The 25,065-nt window shown below is 37.6% G+C and overlaps 1 protein-coding gene across 1 annotated transcript in view; it reads right to left on the bottom strand.

The window, feature by feature from the left end:
- SEMA3E (semaphorin 3E) overlaps positions 1–25,065 on the bottom strand; it is a 141,942-nt gene that overhangs the window by 53,162 nt on the left and 63,715 nt on the right. The window contains exons 2-3 of the mRNA XM_074144540.1: positions 13,077–13,237; positions 3,103–3,162 (exon numbers count right to left, since the gene is read on the bottom strand). Of these exons, the coding sequence (XP_074000641.1) occupies positions 3,103–3,162; positions 13,077–13,237 (221 nt within the window). The remainder of the gene's footprint in view (positions 1–3,102; positions 3,163–13,076; positions 13,238–25,065) is intronic.

The raw sequence follows: 25,065 nt of genomic DNA on the forward strand, positions 1-25,065 counted from the left end.
GTGCATTTCACAAATATTTGCTAAGTGGTGGTGGTAGAATGGTAATACATAGGAATTTTATGATGCTTTCCAGTTTTTAAATGGATGCTTTACTGGGAACTGCTGCTGTTCCTCATTCTCCCTCCCCTCCAAGTATGACCTTCCTGACTTATCCCCTCTGTTCTCTCTCAGTGGTGGTCTGTTCTTTACTCCATGGTTTCCTTTTTTATCCACATATACCTGCAGGTCTCAATCTTCTTCTCAAAAGCACTGTGGAGGAAGAGAGATCTTAGGTATTTTTTAAAAATGGTCAAAAATTACACATTTTTTCTCCTCTGTGCCTTCATAGAAATGTCTGAGAATTTCTGCAGAAAAAAATAGGATGAGGCAGATACCAAATATAGAAAAAAGTCATTCTAAATGGCTAGATTTATCATTTATAAACAAATGAAAAAGGTGCTATTCTGGGATGTGTTTGGCAACCAGGCATTGCTGCTGGCCCAACTAATAATATCCTGTACACATAAAAAGGAAGAGATGCATCAGCCAAGGGAACATTAAAATAGGTTTTCTTCCTACTATATTAATTAATTAAATGTTGTGGTTGTCTTTATGAGGCTCCATAGACATAATAGATCCATGGAATTTTATTAATCTGAAACTTCTCAGTGTAAAGTAGTTAGTCATCACTACAGAATTTGATTTCTATATCTGAATGATTTCCAATTCTGATAAAATAACTCTCAAACCACAGGCCCACAGGTGTGTTTCCTGGCACACTGGATGAGAGCAGAAGGATTTTTTTCCTTGGTTTGATCTGGATCATAAAAGTGTGGCCTGAGTTTAAGATGATGCACATGTTGTTAAGACAAGGCTTTTCTAACTGTCCTATCAAGTCTGTTACAAGCTCTCTGAAACTCTGTTAATGACTACAGTACTTGCAGTTTTACTGTTACAAGATGAACTGATAACTTTTAAAGATTGTAAGAGCTTGTAGAAGTGGCCTGCTCTGTTATACAGAAAGAGGTAGCAGAGAAAATGTGAAGTACTTCAACACTAAGATGTTTATTACAATATTTTCAGTTCTGCCAAATAGTAATTATGCACTGAGTAAAAGATCTTTTGCAAAGGAAAATAAAGAAAGAAATAGCATGGAAATAAGGAAAAAGGTTTCAAAGAGCACCTATAAGTAATTTTTTTTCTGAGACTTATGGTGTGAAATATAGCATTCAGAACTTAGAAACAGCAAAGGGTTGATTTTAAGACATAATGCCATTACGCCAATATTAGATTATGGCTACAAAAAATGAAGGTGAAAAGAAAAGTAATAGGAAAGTTTTTGATACTAATTTAGATTCCTTTCAGCTTGAGCAATTTAGCTTACTGAATACTGAGCATGCTAATGAAAGTTTCTAAGGTTTCCCTGGAATTAATTAGTCTTACTCATTCACATAGTCCTACACATAATTAGGTCTCATGTGAGGATCAGAATATTGTTTGGTATTGTTTGGTATTACAATATTTCCAGCTTTTACAATTTTAACATATTTTTCTTAAAGAGTCCAGTTCTGGAATCTTATGATTATTTAAAAATTCTGTGGTTTTCTTTTAAAATATATAGACGCCTAACTTTCACAGTACAGAGAGATGTAGGAAACATACAAGGTTCTTTAAGTGATCATATTCATTACGATGTAAATTTGAAGACTCATAATGACAAACTGGATTGTAAAAGATTTTGAATTTTAGGGAATCTTGTGAGTCTGAAGGGGATACCTCTAAATTATGTTGGAACAACAGTATCTATTTCATACTTGTTTAACCCAAAGAATATTGTCAAAGTACAAGAAAATAATTCCCATCATGTAGTGGTGAAGGAAAGTTGACAGACCTTTAAGTGTAATAACAGCCTATGCTGAGAGGTAGTATTAAATAAAGCTCAAAAAATTTATGTTTTGGATGTACTTAATATGACCACAAAGTTTGGATAATGTAGCAAAATACCATTTTCAACCAAGCCACCTGAATTTCTCAAAGGTACAATAGCATCTAGAAAAATGCAATGAATTTTTAAGATACCTCAGAAAGGACCAGTTGCCCGCCAGGTGTGTGTGAGAGTAAAGTATCGTGGGTTTTATTATCATTATTATTATTATTATTAATTATTATTATTATTTTCCAATTTGGTTCACCGATTCCCTTGATGTGGAAAGTTCTCATGCTTTTACTTCAACAGGAATCTTTATAGCTTCCTAATCTTCACTGGGAATAAGTTGTGGTTATCGTCAAGGCTGCCCGTTTGCTGTGTTTGTGTGGGAAAACTGTGCATGTGTCCTTCTATGTCCTACGTTCCTGTCACTGTTGCTGTAAAACTATCATCATTTTCAAATCCTTTGCTACAGTGTGAGCTCTCTCAGCTGTGGGATTTATTAGGTGTTGTACTTGCTGTGTGTTTATGAGGTGCAGATAATGAGCTTGGTGCACTGCAAAATTAAAGAGAGCTCCCATCCAGAAGAACTTTCATCCTATGGTGCCAATGATATCAGCTGCTGTATGTCAGTGAGCTTTCAGGTCTTTCCCCAGGAACTGATTACAGTCAAAGCACTGGATCACAAGAACAGAACAGCTTTGGAGCTCATTAAAACAGAATATTTTTATTAATATACAAAAAAAACCCTATAGGGCAAACCAATTTAGAGTTTATTTTATAATAACTAATAATTTAACTGCTTTTTTGAAATTATTCTAGCGAATGTGAATTTTAAAGATAAATTAGAATGAGAAAAAGTTTGAATAGAGAAGATATCCTATGCGTATGAAAAGAAAGGGAACAGAAATGGGAAAGGAGTATTATTAAGGCACTTTCTTTGATAACAGCAGAAAAAAGAATTAGGAGAAAGTTCAGATGATCAAAAGTGTTCATTGCCTGCTTATGAGCTGGTTTGAAAAGCAATTGAACTAATAATTCGTTGTGTTCACAGTAGTTACACGTTTTTAAGCTGCAACACTCAGTATTATATCTACACTGTGATCTCTCTGAAGTTTAGGGATGCCTGAATCCTTGTTTTGGACCTGACACTAGTATAATTAAAGTATATTTGATTTGTAATTAACGATACTTACAGCATCTCTTCCCTTAATTACGCATTCTTCTGCCTGCAGAGGTGTACTAGGCCAATGGATCTGAGGAAAAAAAAAAAACAAACAAACATATAAAATCATTTAATGAACAGTCCGATCATGTCAATCCAGCTTCTCCATTATTTTTCATGTGAAAGATTCATAGAAAGGAATCATAGAATCATAGAACAACCCAGGTTGGAAGGGACTGCAAAAGATCATGTGGTACAACTTTTCATGGGAAAGGGAGCCTAGATGAGATTATCTAGCACCCTGTCTTACCACATCTTCAAAACCTCCAGTGATGAAGACTCGGCCACATCCCTGGAGAGGTCGTTTAAGTGATTGAAAAAAATTTCTTTAGTATCTCCTGGTATCTTCTTAGAACTTTTAAAAGTAAAAACATTGTCCCTTATCGGCTCCTTGTGAAGAGAGAGCCTCTGTCCTCTTTGTGGCTGTCCTCTAAGTACCGGAATACTGTGATGAGTTCCCCCTGAGCCTTCTCTTCTCCAGGGAGAAAAGGCCTAACTCCTTTAGTCTTTCCTCAAAGGGCAGGTTCTTCAGCCCTTTGATCATGTTTGTGACCCTCCTTTGGATCTCCTATAGTCTTTCCACATCTGTCTTGAATTGTGGGGATCAGAACCGGACACAGTACTCCAAGTGAGGCCTGACAAGCGTTGAGTAGAGTGGCATGATCACATCTCTGTCTCTGTTAGTAATGCCCCTGCAGACACAATCCAGGATCAAATTTGCCTTCCTTGCTGCCACAGCATGCTGCTGACTCATGTTCAGCTTGATGTTGACCAGCACCCTGAGGTCCCTCCAGTATGGCTGCTCCCCAGCCACACAGATCCCAGCCTATACTGGTTTCTTTGCTTCTGTTGTCCCAGGCGCAGGACCTTGCACTTGTCTTTATACTTGACTCATCATACTGTATATACACTTTTAATAGTATGTTATAAAGTTAAATAAAGTTTCTGTTATCATTTGAACGGTTGTCAAGTAAAATGTTCCAGTTTTATTTTTAAATATCTATAAATGTTTACAATAAGGTAATAAATATTTTTGTCGAAACATAACTGTTTTGCTTAGGGTAACTCAGCAAACAATGCTAGCCAACAGAATTTAAAGGAAATTAACGTATTGAACATTTTATGTAAATTCAGTAGAAATGTCTTGGCTAAACTGTCAGTGACTTTCAACACAGAATTATAATTTTGAACTACTGATTTCCTGCTCTAAGTGACACTTAGGAAAGAAACTGGTTTACAGTGAAGTTAATGAGGGTCAGCAATTAACCTCATGGGAGTAGGATCAGATCTTCACAGTCAGTTACTTGAAATGAAGCCAAATTACACAAGCAAGATTCTTTTCAGTTACCTACCATATAAAATTTATGTTTCATTCCAGATGCATGTTTTGTTTGCATGAAAACAATGTTAAAAAATGACTGAGCAGAGTGGAATGATTACTTCATTTCTTAAAAATTTTAAAAGTGAAAACAAAAACATGTTCACTTCAGTGATATCAGGCTTGGCTGAACAAAGTAAGTATCAAAAAATGGATGTCATCATTAAGACATTCTTGTCAATAGTCCAATCAAAGATTATTATTCTATCTGGAAAACATTTTAAAATTAAGTCCTTCTTCTCCTAGGCTTTTTTTCTCCTTTTTTGTAATTGAATTAACTTAGTTTTCTTGAAATAATTTTAGCCCAAGAAAATCTGGTCATAAACTGTAAGAAAAGTAAATTAGAAGAACAGTGGGGATAAACTATAAACCCTGGAGATCTAGTGCTTAAAAGCAAGAGGTCAGCTATATTCTTATCAACTTCAGCAGCTTGTCGGCGTTTAGGTCTCATTGCCCAAATCATGCCACCTATGTTCAGACACCATCTAAATCCTGCAAGAAACCTAAAATTAATCAGAATATTTGTTTTCAGTCAGATGGTTTTATAGTCCTCTGTGTATGATCAGAAGTAACTCTTATCTAGGCTCTGTATTGCTGTCGTGTAGTCTGGGGAGGTACCTGAACTCTGCTGAACTCCCATGAGGGCTCTCATCCTGTTGCCCTGGTCAGACCATTCCTGGCTCATTCAGTGCAAAACTCGGGGTCCACAGTCATTCACTTTACTCGTTGGTCAAGGATTGAATAGGCAATTAAAGACTAGAAGTTAGGAGATATGAAGTCTAGCGTTTCCCAGCTTCCACTTCCCAAATAAATATTCTAGCTAGCAGGATAAAATAGGGCCTTTTGCCCACATCAACTGTAGGTGGCTGTTCGGAACAGAGAAACCACGGAGGGAATAAAACACTTGAGTCTGCAACCTAATATTAAATACGCTGTGTGTAGGTGATTATTTTTGTATTTGGATACTTAGTCCCAGTGCTATTGAAAACATTTTATATGCACATATTCCACTTAAGACATACTGAATTAAATGCATACACAGAATTAAGAGAAAAAAGTCAAAGAGGTAACCCAATGCCCCCACTTTGTCTGGCATATTGAAAACCAGCTGCAGTGTAAGCAACAAGAATTTAGTCCTTAGCACAGAATGATAGAACAAACCATAGAATCATAGAATGGTTTGAGTTGGAAAGGACTGTCAAAGATCATCTAGTTCAAATCCCCCTGCCACAGGCAGGGAAGTCTTTCACTAGATCAGGCTGATCAAAGACCTATCCAACCTAACCATGAATACTTCCAATGACAGGGCAGCCACAATTTCTCTTATAAGACCCCTTTACATATTGAAAGGCCTCAATAAAGTCTATCTAGAGCCTTCTCTTCTCCAGTCTGAACAACCACAACTCTCTCAGTCTTTCTTCATAGGAGAATTTTTCAAGACTTCTGATCATTTTCATGGTCCTCCTCTGGACCCACTCTAACAGGTCCATGTCCTTCCTATGCTGAGGACTCCAGAGCTGGACCTGGTACTCCAGGTGGGGTCTCACCAGAGTGGAATAGAGGGGGCAGAATCATCTCCCTCGACCTGCTGGCCACACTTCTTTCAATGCAGCCCAGGGTATGGTTGGCTTTCTGGGCTGCAAGAATACATTGCCAGCTCATGTCCAACTTTTCATCCGCTAGTATCCCAAAGTCCTTCTCTGCAGGGTTGTTCTCAATCCATTCATCCCCAAGTCTGTACTGATACTGAGGACTGCCCCCACCCATGTGCAGGACCTTGCACTTGGCCGTCTTGAACTTCATGAGTTTCACATGGACCCACTACTCAAGCTTGTCAAGGTCCCCCTGGATGGCATCCCTTCCCTCACGTGTATCAACTTCACCACTCAGCTTGGTGTCATCCAAAAACTTGCCGAGGGTGTACTCAATCTCACTCTCTATGCTGTTGAAGATATTAAACAGTAACGGTCCCAACACAGATCCTTGAGGGACACAACTCAGTACTGGTTTCCACTTGGATATTCAGCCATTGACTATAACTCTTTGGATGTGGCCATCTAGCCAATTCCTTATCCATCTATCTATCCTTATCCATCCATCTATCATCCATCCATCTATTATCCATCCGTCTATCCATCAAATCCATATCTCTCCAGTTTATAGGTAGGAATCATAGGCCTTACAGAAATCTAGGTAGATGACATCTGTAGTTTTTCCCTTGTCCGCTGATGCAGTCACTCCATTGTAGAAGGCCGCTAGGTTAGTCAGGTACTATTTGTCCTTGGTGAAGCCATGTTTTCTGTCTCTAATTGTCTCCCTGTCTTCCATATGTTTCAACGTATCTTCTTGGGGAGGATCTGTTCTGTGATCTAAGGAGAATCAGGGGAGGTGTGCACAAACCCTCTTGCAGAGGAGGTGGAGGGCTTTGCTTCCTGGGCAAGTTGCGCTACCGCTGCTGCTGGGTATCTGCTTTCCAAAGTGACTCCTGCACAAACCTTTCTCCAAACAAAGCCCTGGTTCTGTCTCGGTTTAACCATATGTTTATTTCCTGTTGGGATAGTTGTAATGGCTTATGTTAGCAAAAGATGCCTAACAGAAGGAGTAAGAAAGGCAAACATCTCTGTACATTTTCCACAGCTTGTGCAGAGGTGTAGGAATCTATCTTAGATGCTAATAGCGTATTACCTGCCTCTAAGGCACACCCATGTTAGTTGCCTGAAGTATGTGTCTGAATTATGACTTTAGCAGTACGGATGAGTCTCCTGAAGAAGCCTTTTTATCCAGAAAATATTTTTTAAGACTCATAACTCTTACAAGGCTTATGAGTCTTAACATAAATGAGCATTAAGTTTTTAATCTCTCCAAGATTACTTTAGACTAGAGACTAAAAAAAGCCTCTGCGTATCAGGTTTTGCTATCATACTACATTTCAAAATTCGATTTTGCATTCATCTTGGGTCTAAGCACAGTAGTTTAAAAGGTGTGTAGTAAAAAAGTGTTCTGCAAAACATAAAAAAAGGTATTTTAGTGCTTTTAATCTTGAAATCTTCATGATTTCTTAGCTCAGTTAAAACAACTGAGAAGAGCTGCTCAATCTGCTACCATCATTTGCAAAGAAATCTATAGTAAGTAGCTCAAGGTAGCAATACTTTACCAAGGTGTACTTACTGTACTTAATTATATTTGTGTAATTATTGATGTTTTACTTAACCAGCATAACATAGGATCTGTTTGCACTTCATGGAAATCCAGATATTTATCAACTGTAATGGTAGCCTTTAACCTGCCACATATTATTTTTCCTGGTGTTTATGCTTTAAGTTATGACAACTACCAGGTTTAGCTTTGAACTGATTCTTTGCCAGGATTACAATCTTCTGGCAAGCTATCAATAAGTATTGTTGGGAAATTTTCCTGTGCATGTAGACTGGAATAACATCACACTAACGTACGTTTCACTGGGCTGTGTGCTTGACGTAATTATTGGCTCAGTCATAATTTTTCAAAACTTTTCACGCCTGCAGGCTGCTGTGGAATAAATTTTTAAATTGCTTGTTTAATGATGTTTTCTCATCTTTCACCATAATGTTATCATTCTTGAGACCTGGATGATGTAATCTTAGCACTGTATTTAAAGGACAGGAAAAAGCTACTTTTAAATATATTCCTCATGGGAAAATATAGAATTATAAGGCAGCACAAACAACAGCTACTGAGCAAATTCAGATAGGGGGAAAACTTTAATTGGAGCTGGAATGCTAATTAGTGTCTCCAAACAGCTTCCCTATTCAGTCACTAGCCTCAAAAAACAGGATGACATGTCTAATGAAAACTCAGTTCAAGAAATTATATGAGCTTTGTAGCACTTCAGGCCAAAATAGACTACTGTCTGAGCTAGTCTGAACTCTAGTATATGACAGAGCAATTAAGCAATTCAACTATCCCATCACTGGTTTAAGGTAATAAATAGTGCTTAATTAACACATAATGTGTTTGGCTGAAGCACAAATTCTGCAAAAATATCTGGTTCTGACTGGGTATTATATGTGTACTTCTAATTTCTGTTTGAATATATGTACATTCCTACATGGTTTTCAAATGAGATACAAGCAACCCCTGCTCTTGCAGACTTGTGTTCAGCCAGCTCTGGAGTGGAAATACAGAGCTTTACTAGAGGCAGGATATATTATGAGGGCTCTCTGGTTTATTACAACAGGCACATAAGTCCTAATCTGGAGCTGTCTCGTACTGGATCAGAAACAGCACATTGAAATCTGCCTGCACAAGTCTATTTGCTGAAACAGGAAGGCATCTCTTCAGACCAAGGCCTTCATGAGCCCTTTGAAGCAGAAACTAGGAAGAAAGAGTATCTATAAGGAGTTTGTGGACAAGTAGGAAGTGCAGTTTATTTTCACTCCAACAAGAGACAAAATATAGAACCAAAGGTCGTCCCTCTCTATGAGCTGTTAGATCAGTGATGGTGAACTACTGGCATTGGTTCAAGTTTGCTGTCAACAAAGATATGCTCTGGCACCAATTACAATGAACTGACATACTTTTTAAAATAAATTTGGCACCAGATATCAAAGAAAGTTCTCTATCAGTGGGTTAGATCATTACAAGCCTTAAAGAATTTGGATCAAATCCCAAATATGTGTAAAGTTTGATTCCAAAGGTGGTGTCAAAGGGAATGAGATATTAGGGAAAGCAAAGGTCACATGGAGGGTACCTCCAAAGGTTTGGCTTTATACAAGGTTTCAAGTACTTGCATGTAACAACATTTCACAATCTCCCTCCTTCTTGCTACTCTTAGTGTTAGGGTATTCTTAATATAGAAAGCAAAGCACGTGAGTAACTTTGTTTCAAAAACTTACTGTAAGATATGTGGTGGGCCCATACGAACCTCATGAAGTTCAACAAGGCCAAGTGCAAGGTCCTGAACCTGGGTCACGGCAATCGCAGGCACAAATACAGGTTGGGTAGAGAATGGCTGGAGAGCAGCCCTGAGGAGAAGGACTTGGGAGTGCTTGTGGATGAGAAGCTCGACATGAGCTGGCAATGCATGCTGGCAGCCCAGAAAGCCAACCGCATCCTGGGCTGCATCAAGAGAAGAGTCGCCAGCAGGTGGACGGAGGTGAATCTGCCCCTCTACTCTGCTCTAGTGAGACCCCACCTGGAGTACTGTGTCCACCTGTGTAGTCCTCAACACAGGAAGGACATGGACCTGTTGGAACAGGTCCAGCGGAGGGCCATGAAGATGATCAGAGGGATGGAGCACCTCTCCTAATGAGGACAGGCTGAGGGAGTTGTGGTTGTCCAGCCTGGAGAAGAGAAGGCTCCGGGGAGACCTTATAACAGCCTTCCAGTACCTGAAGGGGGCCTACAGAAGAGATGGGGAAGGACTCTTTGTCAGGGAGTGGAGCGATAGGATGAGGGGTAATAGTTTTAAACTGGAAGAGGGGAAATTTAGGCTTAGATATTAGGAAGAAATTCTTTACTGTGAGGGTGGTGAAGCACTGGAACAGGTTGCCCAGGGAAGTTGTGGATGCCCCATCCCTGGAGGTGTTCAAGACCAGGCTAGATGGGGCTTTGAGCAACCTGGTCTAATGGGAGGTGTCCTGCCCATGGCAGGGGAGTTGGAACTTGATGATCTTTAAGGTCCCTTACAACCCAAACCATTCTATGTTTCTATGATTCTGTGATTCTAAGATATGTTAAATACTCTAAGCAAGAAATTTGCTGTATGTATTATATGTAAAGAGAGATACAAAGGGTACAAAAAATGCAAACTAGGCAAAGGAAATATAATTTGCCCAATGAATAAGTGAGACTCTATCTTTGTCCAATATGACATGGAAAGCTTGTGCCACATTTGAGAGCTCAACCCAGATCTTTGGATTCCCCAGCCAATGCAAGAATGACAATAGTTTTCTTCCCTCAAAGATTTCTCCCATTTTGTGTATATCTTTTCTTTACTAGATATAAAAAGTGGCCAGAAAAATATATGCTTAACATAATGTTAGTAGATGTGTACAAAAACAGCTAATAACTTATGTGAAAAAGCTATAATCTACCCTTCAGAGTGCTGCTTTGTATTTGAAAGCTGAAGAGAATTGAACTTTAAGGAAAAATACAGTCCAGTAAATGCAGATTTATAGGATGCATATCTCATATGCATCACAAGTTGAGTTTTTTGAAAATGCTGGATTACTTTGGCAGTCAACAGGTCTCAATGCAAAAGCATTTTATGATCACTAGGCATTTTGTTGTTTCTCTTTGGGATCTTCCAATACGCTTGCTAGAACTGAATTACTAGAACATTTTACTGCAGAAGAAATACATCTCTAATTGTGAATGGGCTTTAGTTTGGTTTTTAGAGAGCATATTCATATTCCAAATGGTGGAAAATGAGATGTCAATGAATTAAGATACATGAACTGTTCTCTAGAACACAGAAGGTGAAAAAGATCTATGCAAATTGGCCCCAAAGCTACCAACTTTATGAAACATCTTTTTGGCAGTTAGTGACTCATCCTTGCCTCCATTCTTATACTTTCACTAGGTTATAACTGGTGTTTTAGATTAATTAAGCTAAAATCTTCAGTCTGAAAGAAAAGGTCAAGGGCTAGCCAACATACAGTTAAAGGCAGATTAATGAAAAACTTTGGTAATAATGAATCAACCAGCCTCTCAATTCCAGGAACTTCCCCCAGTGCATTGCAGTAATTAAGCTCTTGTATAACAGAAACATCTCGTTCCACACTTTTGCGGGTAGCGCTGTGGGACAATCAAGTTTTCCCCAGCTATCAGATCTGCTCTGAACGAACACTGGGAAAAGAAAAAAGGATCATGACATTTGTATTCAAGGGACCTAAGTCCCAGTGAGGTCATGTTTCTAAACATGTTAGGTCAAGCTCCATTTATTCCAGTTTCTCATCTTTTGCACATCATAAAAGCAGGCAAGCAGGCAAGAAGAGCTTCCATTAATTTTTCATACTCTGCAAAGAGGTCTCAAGACAGAGAGTATGGTTTCGAGTAATCAGCTGATCTTCCACCTAAAAACAACAAGAAGGAGAGCAATGAACTTCAAGAGTGTGTCCGGATGGGACAATGGTGGTTGGACAGAAGCATAAAGTGCTCTATCCTGTCGTATTTCCTCATACAGATTTACTGCCAAAGTGGGAAGAGAGAGGGGGAAAAAGGCTTATTTTATAGAAACAACAGCTTCCTAAATGTTTTCATATCCCTGAGCTCTAACATCTTGTCACAGGATAGTAATAATTTTTATCAAATGGAAAAGCAGTTAGCTCATATCTCACTGTGGAGGAGCAAAACTCGGTACATAACATTGCTCGCTGAGGAATTAAAAAAATACATTTTATATTTTTAAATGTAGATAAATTCTCAAATGGCCTCTCTGAGTATATCCATTTCCCTGTATCTAGAATTGCCTTTCCGAAACTGTTTATAAAGATGATAAAGCATATTATATCTGTTCACAGTACAGGAACGTACTAATTACACTTGGAGATAAGCAAGGTTGCATATGGTAAAGTTGACCAGAGTGTTGGCATGAGAAAAGTGATATTCACTTACAACAGAGGGGCTGAAAGAAAAGCATTTGAAACATCAGTAGTCAGTGCAGTATGGAAATCAACACAATCATACTTCTCTAGAGGGGCTTTATTTACTGGCTTTTTCATTCATTTACTAATTTGAGAATGAATCTAAATATATCAAAATACCATGGGGAAATTTCAAAAAGTACATAAGGAAAACATTAAAATATTTCAAGACATTGTCCACAGTCAAGATGATTGAGGCAGGAGCAATGCTCTTCTGGCTTCCATTGCCACCACATGCTTCCAATCCTAGGTGTCAAGGGCAGAAGTGAGTAAGGAAGCCAAGACTCATATCACCTCAGACTCCAGCCTCTCCACTTCAATTGACAGTTTGCCAGTCAGCTGTGGTTTCTATGATGTACCAATCTCTCTGGTAGGATTATGACTTAAACCACCTCTCCCCCACAGACCACTAAGTAGACTTCAAATGCCATTTTCAGAAATTACTTAATAGCACCTCTGACTCAAAGCCACTGCAAAGTCCAGTTTCTAAAGAAGGCTAAAAATTAGCTGCATGGTTTATGTTATTATTGAACTTCTCATAGCTGGTGCTAATTTTTTTTTTTTTCACATTTTTTTCATTTGCTGTCAAAAAGGCCCCCACAAATACCAGGGAGAAATTATACCTTGATAATATAGCAGAGATACAGAAATCAAGTATGCACAAAGTGTGAGACGCTCTAAAAGTCTGTAAATATGCTGAAAAACAGTGAGAAATAGCTAAATGACCCCCAGATCTTTTTACCTAGAGTGACCCTTATGGGTTAATACTGGGGAAAAAAATGGTAATTAGTGTATTTTTCTTAAATATAAACATGACCTTATGGTTTGTGCACAAAACATCTACAAAAACCCCATTATCTCATTTCTAGTCATGCAAACTCTGATATTCTGTCCTATGCATTACAACATGAAGTGACTAATATATACAGCTTTTTACTCCACCTCTCGGTAGTTGTCGCTGATTCGATCCAAACTGAGGGAATACAAGAGGTCTCTTCCTCCCACGAACAGTCGCTCTTGATACTCATCCAGCAGCATTATATGAAGACCAAGATATCCAAATGGGCTATGAAAGACTGAAGTCCTGTTTAAATCCCAGAGCTCTGAAATACAATCAGAGTGTGTGTGATAAATACCAAACAGCTTAGCTTTCATGGCTTCATTTTCATATCCTCCTAGGGAACTAGACAAGAAGTTGTGGGACATTAAAATGCTAATCATATAATCTTTGAGTAAGAAAAAGACACAAAACACCTGGGAACAATTTTCAAAATGAACCAGCTCTCCAGGAGATTTTTGTGTGAATCTTTACATTATAGTCTTTGTGCTCAATATATCATGAGGTAGGGATAGGGGAAAATAAGTTTTCTTCTTAATGTTTTCTGAAAAGGAAAAAACACTGCTTAGGATATTAACTGCAAACAGGAAAAAAATGAATGAACTGAGGGAAATTGAAAAAATTACTGGAAATTGTCTCCTTGTCTTTCCCTCAGGCATGGAGGTTTATACTGCATGCACAATGTTATTCTGGTTTTGCCTTTTGAGGGGGAAAAGTGTTGCTTGTTCCAAGCCCAGCACTGTCTCCACTCACTGAAAATATTGCCTGTAAATTCAGTGAGAACAGTATGAATTGTGTAAAATTAATATTCCTAATTTTCCAAGTGATTACTGACTTTGTCAAGAAATATGCTAACCAGATAAGGGGAGCTGGGGCTTAGCTGCACATGGTCCAGGCGAAAGTCACTTCCTCAGAAAAAGGGAAATTCATCCTGGGTAATGTTGCAGAAACTTGGAATCGGGCCTCAGGAAGGAAGAAAGAGACAAGCACAGGGGTCTTTCTGCACTCTTGAGCAGATGGTGCAGAACACAGCCCAGCTCATAACAGGCCAAAGAGGCTGAAAACCATTTTGCTGTCAGGAAGCCCCAAAAGAAGTCATTACAAAGAGTACCTTAGGACTGCCCCTGGAACAGTGGAGCTGGGACTGGGGGAAAGGAGCTATGTCTGTATTGTGGTAAATTGTTTAATTTTGAAGGAACAAAAAATCACTCTTGGTAAAAGCAACTAAATTCCTTTTAGCTTTTCCTCACAGATATCCCTAAGCACAACTGTTCTGATTATTAGGATGTGGCCCAACAGCTGATGGTGGGAAATATGGGAATGTCTCAGAACTAATGAAGACAACAAATGGGCTGCCATGCCATTGGGGTGGAAGGTCATGTGCCACACCAGCAGTTATGTTCATTCATCCATGCTGCAGCCTGTCAGCCACATAAAGGCCACAGCTGGTCTTCTGCAAGAGGACTGGTCCTACATGTTAGAGAAAGTCCTTGCAAAGGTCTATCACTATGGCATCCACTTGGGATACCATATATGCCATGCATATATGCTGTGATTTTCAGAAAACGATGGATATCTTTAACCTGAGAATGCAGTCTCATAAGGTACCCAAATATTAAACAATCAAAATTCATAATCATCATTAAAAAATTATCCTGTGTTCCCTGAGAAAAGGGCATTCCAAACCAATAACATTTGAATTCTATATCTGAATTTGAATTTACCCTACCCAGAAAAAGATCTAACACAACCGATTTTCCTCATGAGATACCTTATATCCTAAAGTACAGAGAAGAGAACAAATATGTTGAGCTAAGGCAAAAAAAATAACATTCAATGAGGATATTAATTTAATCCAATGAATTCCCACAATTTCTTTTTCTTTTAAATTATTATTTATATTGTGTGTGTGATGATAAGGGAATTTAATAATAGGATAAATATGTTTTCTTCCATTTGTTGACTAGGTTTGATTCAGGTGAAGAGAAGCTCAAAGCAACTGCTTTCTGACAGTTCTTTCCCTAGATAATAAAATTTCTATCAAAGCAGTTGTACTAGAAATTCAGCCTCACAACTGTTTTATTTCCTGAACTATCTTCAAAAAGAATCTATTGGTTAAATAGCCGTGCATAGTAATTTTAATGTCTAGGCTTTTCATAAAAATTTTTAACATTAGAGGTCAAAACACTTTGTACCTGGGTGTGATTGCCCTCATTTAACAAATGGAAAAACTAAGTCACAGAGAGAAGCATCATGAGAGGAAAACAAATGTCTTTTTTGTCTAAGCTTTGCATACTGACCAGTAGACATATATACATTTTTTGACAGTGATACACTCAGCAGAAAGCTGCATAGCAGTTTGGAAATGGTGCTTTCAAAGTAAGCTTCTCTTGCCAAGCAAATCCAGCAGATTGCTGTTTCAGAAGAACATTGCCTGTTTGTGATCAGATTAGAAACAGAATGAAAGCAGAACTAGAAATATTCTTTTATTCCTAAATAAAGCCACTTTTTATTTGCAAGAATATAAAACATCCAATATACTTTATTTTTGAGTCAGTCTTGGAGATAGAAGAATTGCATCTTAAATTCTAGTTATATACAAGCCACAAAAGGATACTGTGGTAGCTTCCCCTGATTTATTTCCATGTTGTCCTGAAGGCAAATTTTTCATAAATGAGACAATATTTCTTTACATAGATCAGAGATATCACTCACATTCTCAATGAGAACACAAGGCACAATGAACAGTCCTCTACCTGACCACAGAAAGTGGTAACTTCTCTTGTAAGGCTCAGTCCTGCCGAGTACACCTGCAACTCTCATTGTCTTACATAAAAGTTGAGAATATTAAACACCTTTCAAGATCAAACTTATAAAAAAGAAATATTTCTAGGACTACCTCCAGCAAAGCTATATAGGCACGTTTTTGCTGAGGGTGTAGAGACAAGCACAGAAGTGAACCTGACATCTGGAAGGGCTGAAAACACCAAGCAGCGGGACCTGGGGAGCAATTTTGTTACTGAAATACAAATGTACTAGTATTACGTAGTTCCTTTGAAAGGTACCGGGATTTCTGAACATTGTAAGATATCTGAGACATCAGGATAGTGTAGACAAATAGGATACAGCACCTTCTGAATGCCAAGAGAATTGGTGGGATATCAAGGGGTCTAAAATGGTACTAGATGTCTGTCATTTCTAGGCAACTGAATCTCACCATGATCCTGCTTGATGTAAATGACCCAGGCTTTGGAGCTGTAGAACATCATTCATGTATTGCTGTGCCCCTTCAGCAAAGCTGGTTGGCTTCGATGTAGCACTGCAGGAGTGCAGCTGGACTGCTTCCAGACTTGAGCTGCTGCAGCCACAGGTGGCACAGCCCGCACACTCATTTAGTGGATTGTTAGTTTATGAATTGTTGCACTTCACAGTGTTGAGATGCCCTGAGTCATTTAAATCAAGGCACAACTGGGAGCAAAGCACTTAAATTTAAAGCTCAAAGCAACTTTCCCCAAAATCTACCCTCAGTTACCTTGAAGAAGCTTATGCTTGCAAGGGTCACCTTCTCATTTCAGACTCCTCAAGGTGTCAGGAGTTGTTCTCCTGGTCATGCCCATACCCTTAATTTGAAAAATTCAGTTTCTCGATCATGCATAGATTTAAGCATAACCTAAAAAGAGGTTGATCTTCTACCTCATACTAGGATTTAACAGCTACATTTATGCTGAGCACATCTAGCATACTTACAAGATCAGGTGCAAATGCAATTTTCTTTCAGAACCTGGTCAGAGAAAATATAGTGCTGCTTAAGGTTTATAAAATATTCTAGTGGCTAAATCGGTCACCTGAGAAATAGCAGACATGAGTTCAATTTCCTTTTCTAAATGGATTGAAACCCAGATCTTTCTCTTTCCATAGAGAGGTCTAATCACAAGCTATTAGCTACTAGATTGGTAGGGAAGGATGGATGCTTTCCCCATTTCCTGTCGAAGCTGTGCAACAAAATAGTCAAGCTTCAGGAAGACTGAACAAGCAGTAGCATGACTCTAATTTAATAGGTAAATTGCTTTTCTGGGAAAGAAGTTCTGGTTCTAGCGCTCAAAATACTCTATACATTTTATATTAAACAGATAGTTAATAAAGTATATAAACTGTTTTAGCACATGGAATAGAAACCCTTGGCTCCTCACTCACACAGGAATGGCTAAAGATTTCAGCTGAGTAAACCCCTTCCTTTTTTGGAGTTTCTATAGATTTTTGTGACAATAAGCCCTTCCTTTATAAAGATCTTGTGTAAAGAAATAAAAAGCAAGAGAAAAAGAGGACAAATTGTTCAAGGAGAATGTACTGTTGGTGGTCAACACACAGGACAAAAGATCATTTCTACTTCCATCTTTTGATAAAAACAGAGCTTCAAGTTGCCTTGGTGTACTGACCTCTAAATTTGAAAAAATGTTTTTCAGCTTTTGGACTTTGAACTTAGTTTTTTTAATCGAAAACTAAACCATAACTAAAACTACACAGTTACTGTACAAACAATATTTTACTCAACAAAGAAAGGACTGCTTCAATATTTACATGCTCCTATATGGCACTTCACTTACCCGGGAAAGCCTTAAAGCAGGTCTGGACTTACAGACTACATTTCCTAAGAAAACAAATATTATTTCTTGCTGTTTTTAATGCTGAGAACAAACCTGAAGGTTTGTTATCTGTCTGCTGGAGCTTGCTGGCAAGTATTCAGACCGATCTTGCTCACCATGCTTTCTCTTGTAGCAAATCTACTTTGGTGAATATATTCATATTATATCCTCTCCAACAAGATGGATTCTGTTGGCAATTTGTCAAACAATGCTAATCATATTCATACGAGCTGATTTCTTGAATGTTAATTCTTTCTAACTTCTAAGACTGTGTTAAAACAGCTGTTTCTTCTATTAAAAAAAAAATAAAGTCACCCTTTTATTATGTTATTTCAATATTGTTTTAAATATGAATGCCTAATGAAATATGCTTAGGACATTAAATGTAAAAACCTCATTGCTGCTCGACAGCAGCAAGAGAATGGTGAGCTCTCCTCTATAACACGTTCTCAGAAATTAAGCATGTAGTGTTTGAATCTTGAATATAGACAAGTATCACTGCAGATATTTTTTATCTCAGGGAGTGAAAGAGTTGCTGTTGCTCTGCTCTGTTTTTCATAGCATTACATCATCACAACTGCACAAGGCTATTGCTTTTGCCCTTTTTTGCCCTCATAAAAATCTTTGGTTCCCCTTTTAAATTCTACAGAAATATAGTCTCACCTCCCACACTACTTCATTCTGCAGAACATTCTTCCGGCAAAGATGTTTTCCAGATGCAGGGCACTGACAAATGAGTCTGGCACTTTGAACATGTTGAGTACGTACAGTGGACGTCTCAGTGCTGCCTTACAGGAAGAGGTAACGACTGGGGTTGCCTTCTGTCCCCATCAATAATGTAAAAGGCCACAGATATAAAGACTAGGTAATGTGAATGCCTGCATGACAGTTTGTGTTTCCAGTTACCAGCAACTGTTAGTCCTGGAATATAAATATTTATAAACATTTGGTGATCCTTATGTAATTTTAGTTAGTTCAGCTTTTTGCTATATAGCTGATGTGATAACCAAAATCTGATTACACATGACAAGAAAGGGACAGAAACAAAAAGGAGGAAAACCAAAAGGGAGACATATGGGAGAGCCTGAAATATCTGTGACACAGTTTATGAACTACAGGTTAATAGCAACATCAGGCAACACAAGTATCCTTCAGTTTTAAACCACCAATACCTTAAGGCAGATTACTATTCAAGGATACTCTTTAGACTCATCCATCACAAGGACAAAAATATAATCTTACAAGTGGTTGGATGTTTCTGACAAGGTTAAGACCTGTAACTGGCAATATTCCGTATAAAATAGGTAACAGGAGGCAGAAGTTTTCTTCCCTGGGAAAAATAATAAAGATAAAAGCTCACTCTAAAAAACTATGTTGCAGAATCACTTTCCTGTGCTCGCAGTCATCAGTCATCTATATTTCTGCAAAATTAATTATAGAGCCATGATAGTAATTGCCAAGTAGTGGAGGGACACACTAACTCAGGTGAACCAGGAAGCAACTGAACCGGTTGAGCAATAGTGTAAATTGGCCGAGATGATTGAAGTCACTGCTGCCACATGAGGTTTGCTAGGAAAATCTGAGCCAAGAACTTTAAAGGCAGAATTAATTGCAAAGAGCAAACTAACTAAAAAATCTTGGTAGCAGTAATGCTGAAAGTTGCCACTATACTTTTAAAACACAGTTCTGAAGACATTTTAGTATCCTATTTGGGGAACATGGATCAGTAGGAAGCAAACTTAAAAGGCTGTGGGGGAAACCAAAATATGAACTTTCACTGCTTGAGGTTTTATCTGTGTGGCTGCCAGGCAGATGCCTCAGAAACTTGGCAGGGTAGGAGACAGAAAGCAAAGTCTAGTAATGACAAGCAAAACCCCATTAGTCCATAACTACTCTCACATGATTCAACCTCTGCTCTTAACAGCAGGTGAGTTTGGCTATCTAGCTATATTTGGAGAATGTAATTGGCTTCATGAAGCGAGCTGGTGCAGCAAAGTCCATGAATAGTTTTGTTTGTTTGGTGCTCTTCCTCTGAATGCGTGGATCTAGTGATGAAGTTGAAATTATAGTGAAAACTTCAAAGAAAGAACTTTCCCTGTGAGTTTGCTTAAATTACAGAGGCAAAAGTTTCTGAAATTAAAAGGTACGGTTTGAGGAGACAAGAATATTTCCAATCTGTATGCAATACAAAACTCTTGTCTCTCTTTTTTTCTAAGAATATTGTAAAAACCTATAACTGGAACATGTAATAAATCATAGGGTATATTTTTGTTTCTTCTAATTCTACTCAGCTTATGGCAGAAAAATTTCATTAACACAACTAATCATGTTAGCTCATGTCCTAATCCTTGAAATTTCCATTTCAAATTATTGTATGTCACATATATAACGTGACATATATACACTCTGTCACATCTAGCAAATATTTAGTTTTTCTTCCCTGCTGGCAAAATGACACACTCAGTTAGTAGCGCTATAATTGATCTGGTTTTAGTTACTAAACAACAGAAATATAACCTTTACAAACCTACCAGGGCATATAGTACCAATATGTTACATGCTACTGAAAAAAATAAAGTGTATGCTTACACAGTATTTCATAATGTTTCTAGTTCTTGCTGGAAACTTCTACAGTTACTAAATTAAAAATAATCACCCATAGTCTTCATACAAGCTGGGTTCACTGCAATTTTAACATTCTTTTCTAGAAGCACATACCAGTCCAATAAAAATTATCTGATATTCAATTTAATGTTACTAATTCTTAAAAAGAAATTCAATGCAGTGAATGGTCAATTTACAGACTGTATTAGAGGAAAATTTCTTTGTAAGTCAGCTGAAAACTTTTACAGTACCTGCTTAACAGTAGTTTATGTTGAAGTGCTATTTGTTTTCTGACAATATATGTGATTCCACCAATTTCTGGATCTTATTGTTGATTTTGATTAAAGCAGTAGCAAGCTACTACGGCTTCTGGTATAAGACCTAATCCAGAATTTATCTGCCATTTTTACCAGTTGAGTTCATTAACTTTGAGCTAAGTAATCACACCAACATAGATTAAACAGATGTGGAACAGTACATGAATAATAGTTTTACTCCTGTATTTTTTCTGAACCTGAGAAACAGACAGGGAATCAACTCAGAATGAGAAGAAACCTTCATAATTCCAATGTTAAAATTTTATTTAAATGATAATTCCTCCCATGCATTCACAACATGTTTTTAATGAAAATACGTAATAATATTTCAGTGACCACTGATTTTCAAAGATTTAAAATTGTTTACTATATTGATTCCGTTTCTATTTCCAGTTAGCTGGATATTGCTTACTGAGTGATAAATCATTTATTTTTTTGATTCATTTCAGTGTTAGATAGCAAATTTTGGAGTGCATTCAAACAAATTTGCTACGGTCAAGTTGACATACTCCTTATACCAGGGCTCTAATAAAAAAGATTTGTTTAACTTTCCAGTATGATTTTTCTCAGAAAAGGTACACACATCCCCAAAGTGTTCTCTGACAATGCAGTTCAAAAATGTGGTTGTGACAGAAAATATTAAACCATATTAATTGCTTATGCAGAATGACATAATACCATTGCTGTTACAAGTCCCCAGGTTTCAGTCCCAGGCAGGGTGGATGTTTATTCATGTTAGCAATATTAGACCAGTATAATGTTGTTGTCTAAAACTCCCTAGTGACTTCAAACCTTTATGATCCTTACCTCTTTAATAAAGCATTTTAAGTAGGTGATAATAAGTGATAGTGTTATGGATAATAAAAAACATATTAATGTCAGACTTTTAGATGTAGAATGCATGATAGCAAGCTTCAGAAATGTGTTTGTCTATAAAAATGCTCCAGAAGAAATATAAATGGGAAAATTTTAATATGAAATTATTCCAGCCTAAGGATGACACAACCATCCGTGAAGTTGTCTTTGAGCACATTATATATTTCATCCAATTTATTTCTACAGAAGTAAGCATACAAAAAAATGTCCTCTTTAAATTATACTCACAAAAGATGTTTTACATTATGTTTAATATCTTAATAGTGTTAACAAGTGAAAGAATCAATTTATAAAACTCTTGAGCTTTAGAAGATACATATGGTTCAAATAATCACAGCTCTCTTCTGATGAAACACAGACAGTCCAGTCTCCTGAGGACTTGATTTATTAAGGTGTACCACTTACTACATGCTTATTACCACACCGATCTGTGAAGGGTAGAATTCTTCCTACAGAGAAATCCAGTGTTTTGACAGAAAGAGAATCTGGTGCCTTCATTTAAAACAAAGATGCCAAAAGTCAGAGTTTTATGCTATTTAAAATGACTGTTAAATTGAATTTCCTTTGAAAAAGATGGATAAAAATGTGCTATCCCATGTGACTTTCAGGGGCATATGCTCTTGGGCAGGATGGCATGTGATTGACAGTATACGTAAGGCTATCTGGAATCATCAACATGATAAAAAACAGAACGAAGGAAAAAGGAGACATTGTAAAGAAAGCAAAAGGCAGAGGGAAAATTGAGATGGAAATAACTAAAAAGGTAAAAGGAAACTTTCAAAGTATTTTTTTTCTGCCAAATCAATTACTTACAACAGATGCAGAGTTTGAGATAATACTCCATAGGTGAGTTTAGAAAGATTGGCTACACCTCACACACTGAAATAAACCCAAGTTTTACTGAGCACAGCAACTTTAAGCAGCAGTGAATGGATTCATGTAGAAATGAGTACATTGTTACCCCAAAGTCTGTTCTCTTTAATTGAGCAGAATAACTTCTCTGGAAAGATTTAATTCACAGAAAGGAGACAAATATTCAGCTGCTAAACATCAGTGTCTTCAGAAGACCTACCTAATTTGAGGTATCTGGCACTAACGTATCCATGATTTGATCCTGCTTTTCCTGATATGTACCAAATACTTCTGAATATTAATGAAAACATCAAAGGCCTGTTTGTTGGCTTTATTTAAATTATTTTTTATTATGAGATGGATTTTTATGAAAAAATTCAAGCTCTTATATTCTAGGTGGGGTATGTCATATTCAGCTTTTGCTTTGTTCGAAGTCAGGTCTCTAGTTTAAGATATTTATCCAGCTGTCTTTTTTATCAGAACAAGAGAATGAGAGATTCCTAAATGGGGTTTTGGAATTCCTTTATAAAATAATCTAAACTCATATAATCTAAAAGTAATCATTTCTATAGTCCAAATTTTAAGGAATTCTACTAAGTTTTAGACACATAGTTAAGCGTATATGAATTCCACCCAAGATGCATTCTATATATAAGATAAAACATCAGTGTTTGCAATTTTAAGAACTGCAATGAATACATAGAAATAACTGTCTTTAAGAATCTTTGTTGTCTGTACTGTTTCTCCCCCAATATGCCTAATTATGTGTAAAATGCTGGTTAGGTTAAATGCCTTGGAAGAAAGAAACAGAGAAAAGCTTTATTTGAATAACTTGGGACATATTTGAAACCTTTCAGAATCAATAACGCTTTGCAAATATTAGCAGTCAAAACCAGAAACATGCTTCTGCCATTTGACTTTGAGCCGGTAGAACTCAAAAGAGTTGATCTTAAGTAGTGTAACTGGAGAATAAAAGTCAATATTAGGCAGCTGTTAGTGGCCACATAACTATTATGAATTGTATTATGAAACATTGCATATTATCTGTAAACTTTCACAGATATGTGCACCCATCCTCCCCCTTATTATTTTTTTTTCTACTCATTTGTTTCTGGCAGATTTTGCCAGGTAGGGGGATAATCCTAGTGCTTGTCTAGAACTTTATTGTACATTTGACTTAAACATTATCTTTTCTCATGGTAAATTTGGGCATCCAACAGAGTCAGGCCACAGATCCTACTGAATTTTAGATGCAATTTTTGCTTCTAAACCCTTCAGATACTTTTAGAAAAATACCCAGTGGTAATAAAAGTCAGAATGTAGAGAACTCTACATGTAGAGACAAGAAACAATGTCCCCATATTACAAGTAACATCTCTATGTCCTCATTTGACCTGATGGTAACCATAAAAAAACCCCAACCCTTCATGCTTCAAAATGGAGCATTGTCCCAGTATGACTCTGTCCTGATTCATTTTGCATAGTATGTATAAACACCATACACTTACGGGGTCCTTCCCTGTTAGTTCTTTCTTCACTGTATCATTAGAAATTCACTGTCATCTTGATGCTAGGTTTAGCATTGGTGCTTAACCTCAGATATTTTGGGGTCTACCTGTCTTTTCTTCTTATAGCTCTTTTTTTATAGACTTTACAGTAGGTAGCACATGAGATAATTTCATTAATAGCCTTTAATTCTCACAAGGGTTAATGATCTTTGGAGATACTATGGAAATGAGGAGTTGATACACTGGATTTATTTTTGTGTACTAGAGTGTTGTGCAGAAACCGACGATCAATCGAGGAATTAGATCATAGAATCACAGAATCATAGAATCAATCATAGAATCATAGAATGGTTTGGGTTGGAAAGGACCTTCAAAGATCACCTAGTTCAAAGTCCCCTGCTATGGGCAGGGACATCTTTCACTAGACTAGGTTGCTCAAAGCCAATGTGACCTTGAGTGATGGGGCAGCCACAACTTCTCTAGGCAACCTGTTCCCATATCCAACCAGCTTCATAGTAAACAATTTCTTCTTTATAACTAATATAAATCTACTCTTAGTTTAAAATAATAATCCCTTGTCATATTACTACAGTCTCTGGTAAAAAGTCTTCCTCCATCTTTCTTGTAAGCCCCCTTTATATATTGATAGGCCTCAATAAGGTCTCCGTAGAGCCATCTCTCCTCCAAGCTGAACAAACACAACTCTGTCAGCCTTTCCTCATAGGAGAGGTGTTCTAACCTCTTGTCATTTTTGTGGCCTTCCTCTGCTCTAATAGGTCGATGTCTTTCTTGTGCTGAGGACTCCACAGCTGGACATATTACTCCAGGTGGGGTCTCACCAGAGTGGAGTAGAGAGGGCAGAATCCCTCTCTCCCTCAGCCTGTTTCTTGTGATGCAGCCCAGGATACGGTTGGTTTTCTGGGCTGTGAGCACACATTACCAGCTCATGTCCAACTTTTCGTCCACTAGTATCCCAAAGTCTTTCTCTGCAGCGCTGCTCTCAAGCCATTCATCTCCCATGCTGTATTGATACTGGAGATTGCCCTGACTCACATTCAGGACCTTGAACTTGGCTGCCTTTAACTTCATGAGGTTCACAGGAGCCCACTCCTGCAACCTGTCAAGGTCCTTCTGGATGACATCCCTTCTCTCATGTGTATCAACTTCACCACTGAGCTTGGTGTCATCCACAAAGTTGCTGAGGGTGCACTCAATCCCATTGTCTATGTTGTTGGTGAAGATATTAAATTGTATTGTTCCCAGTATGGACCGTTGAGGGACACAACTCACTAC

Source organism: Numenius arquata, chromosome 2 (assembly GCF_964106895.1).
Source record: "Numenius arquata chromosome 2, bNumArq3.hap1.1, whole genome shotgun sequence".
Classification (NCBI taxonomy): domain Eukaryota; kingdom Metazoa; phylum Chordata; class Aves; order Charadriiformes; family Scolopacidae; genus Numenius; species Numenius arquata.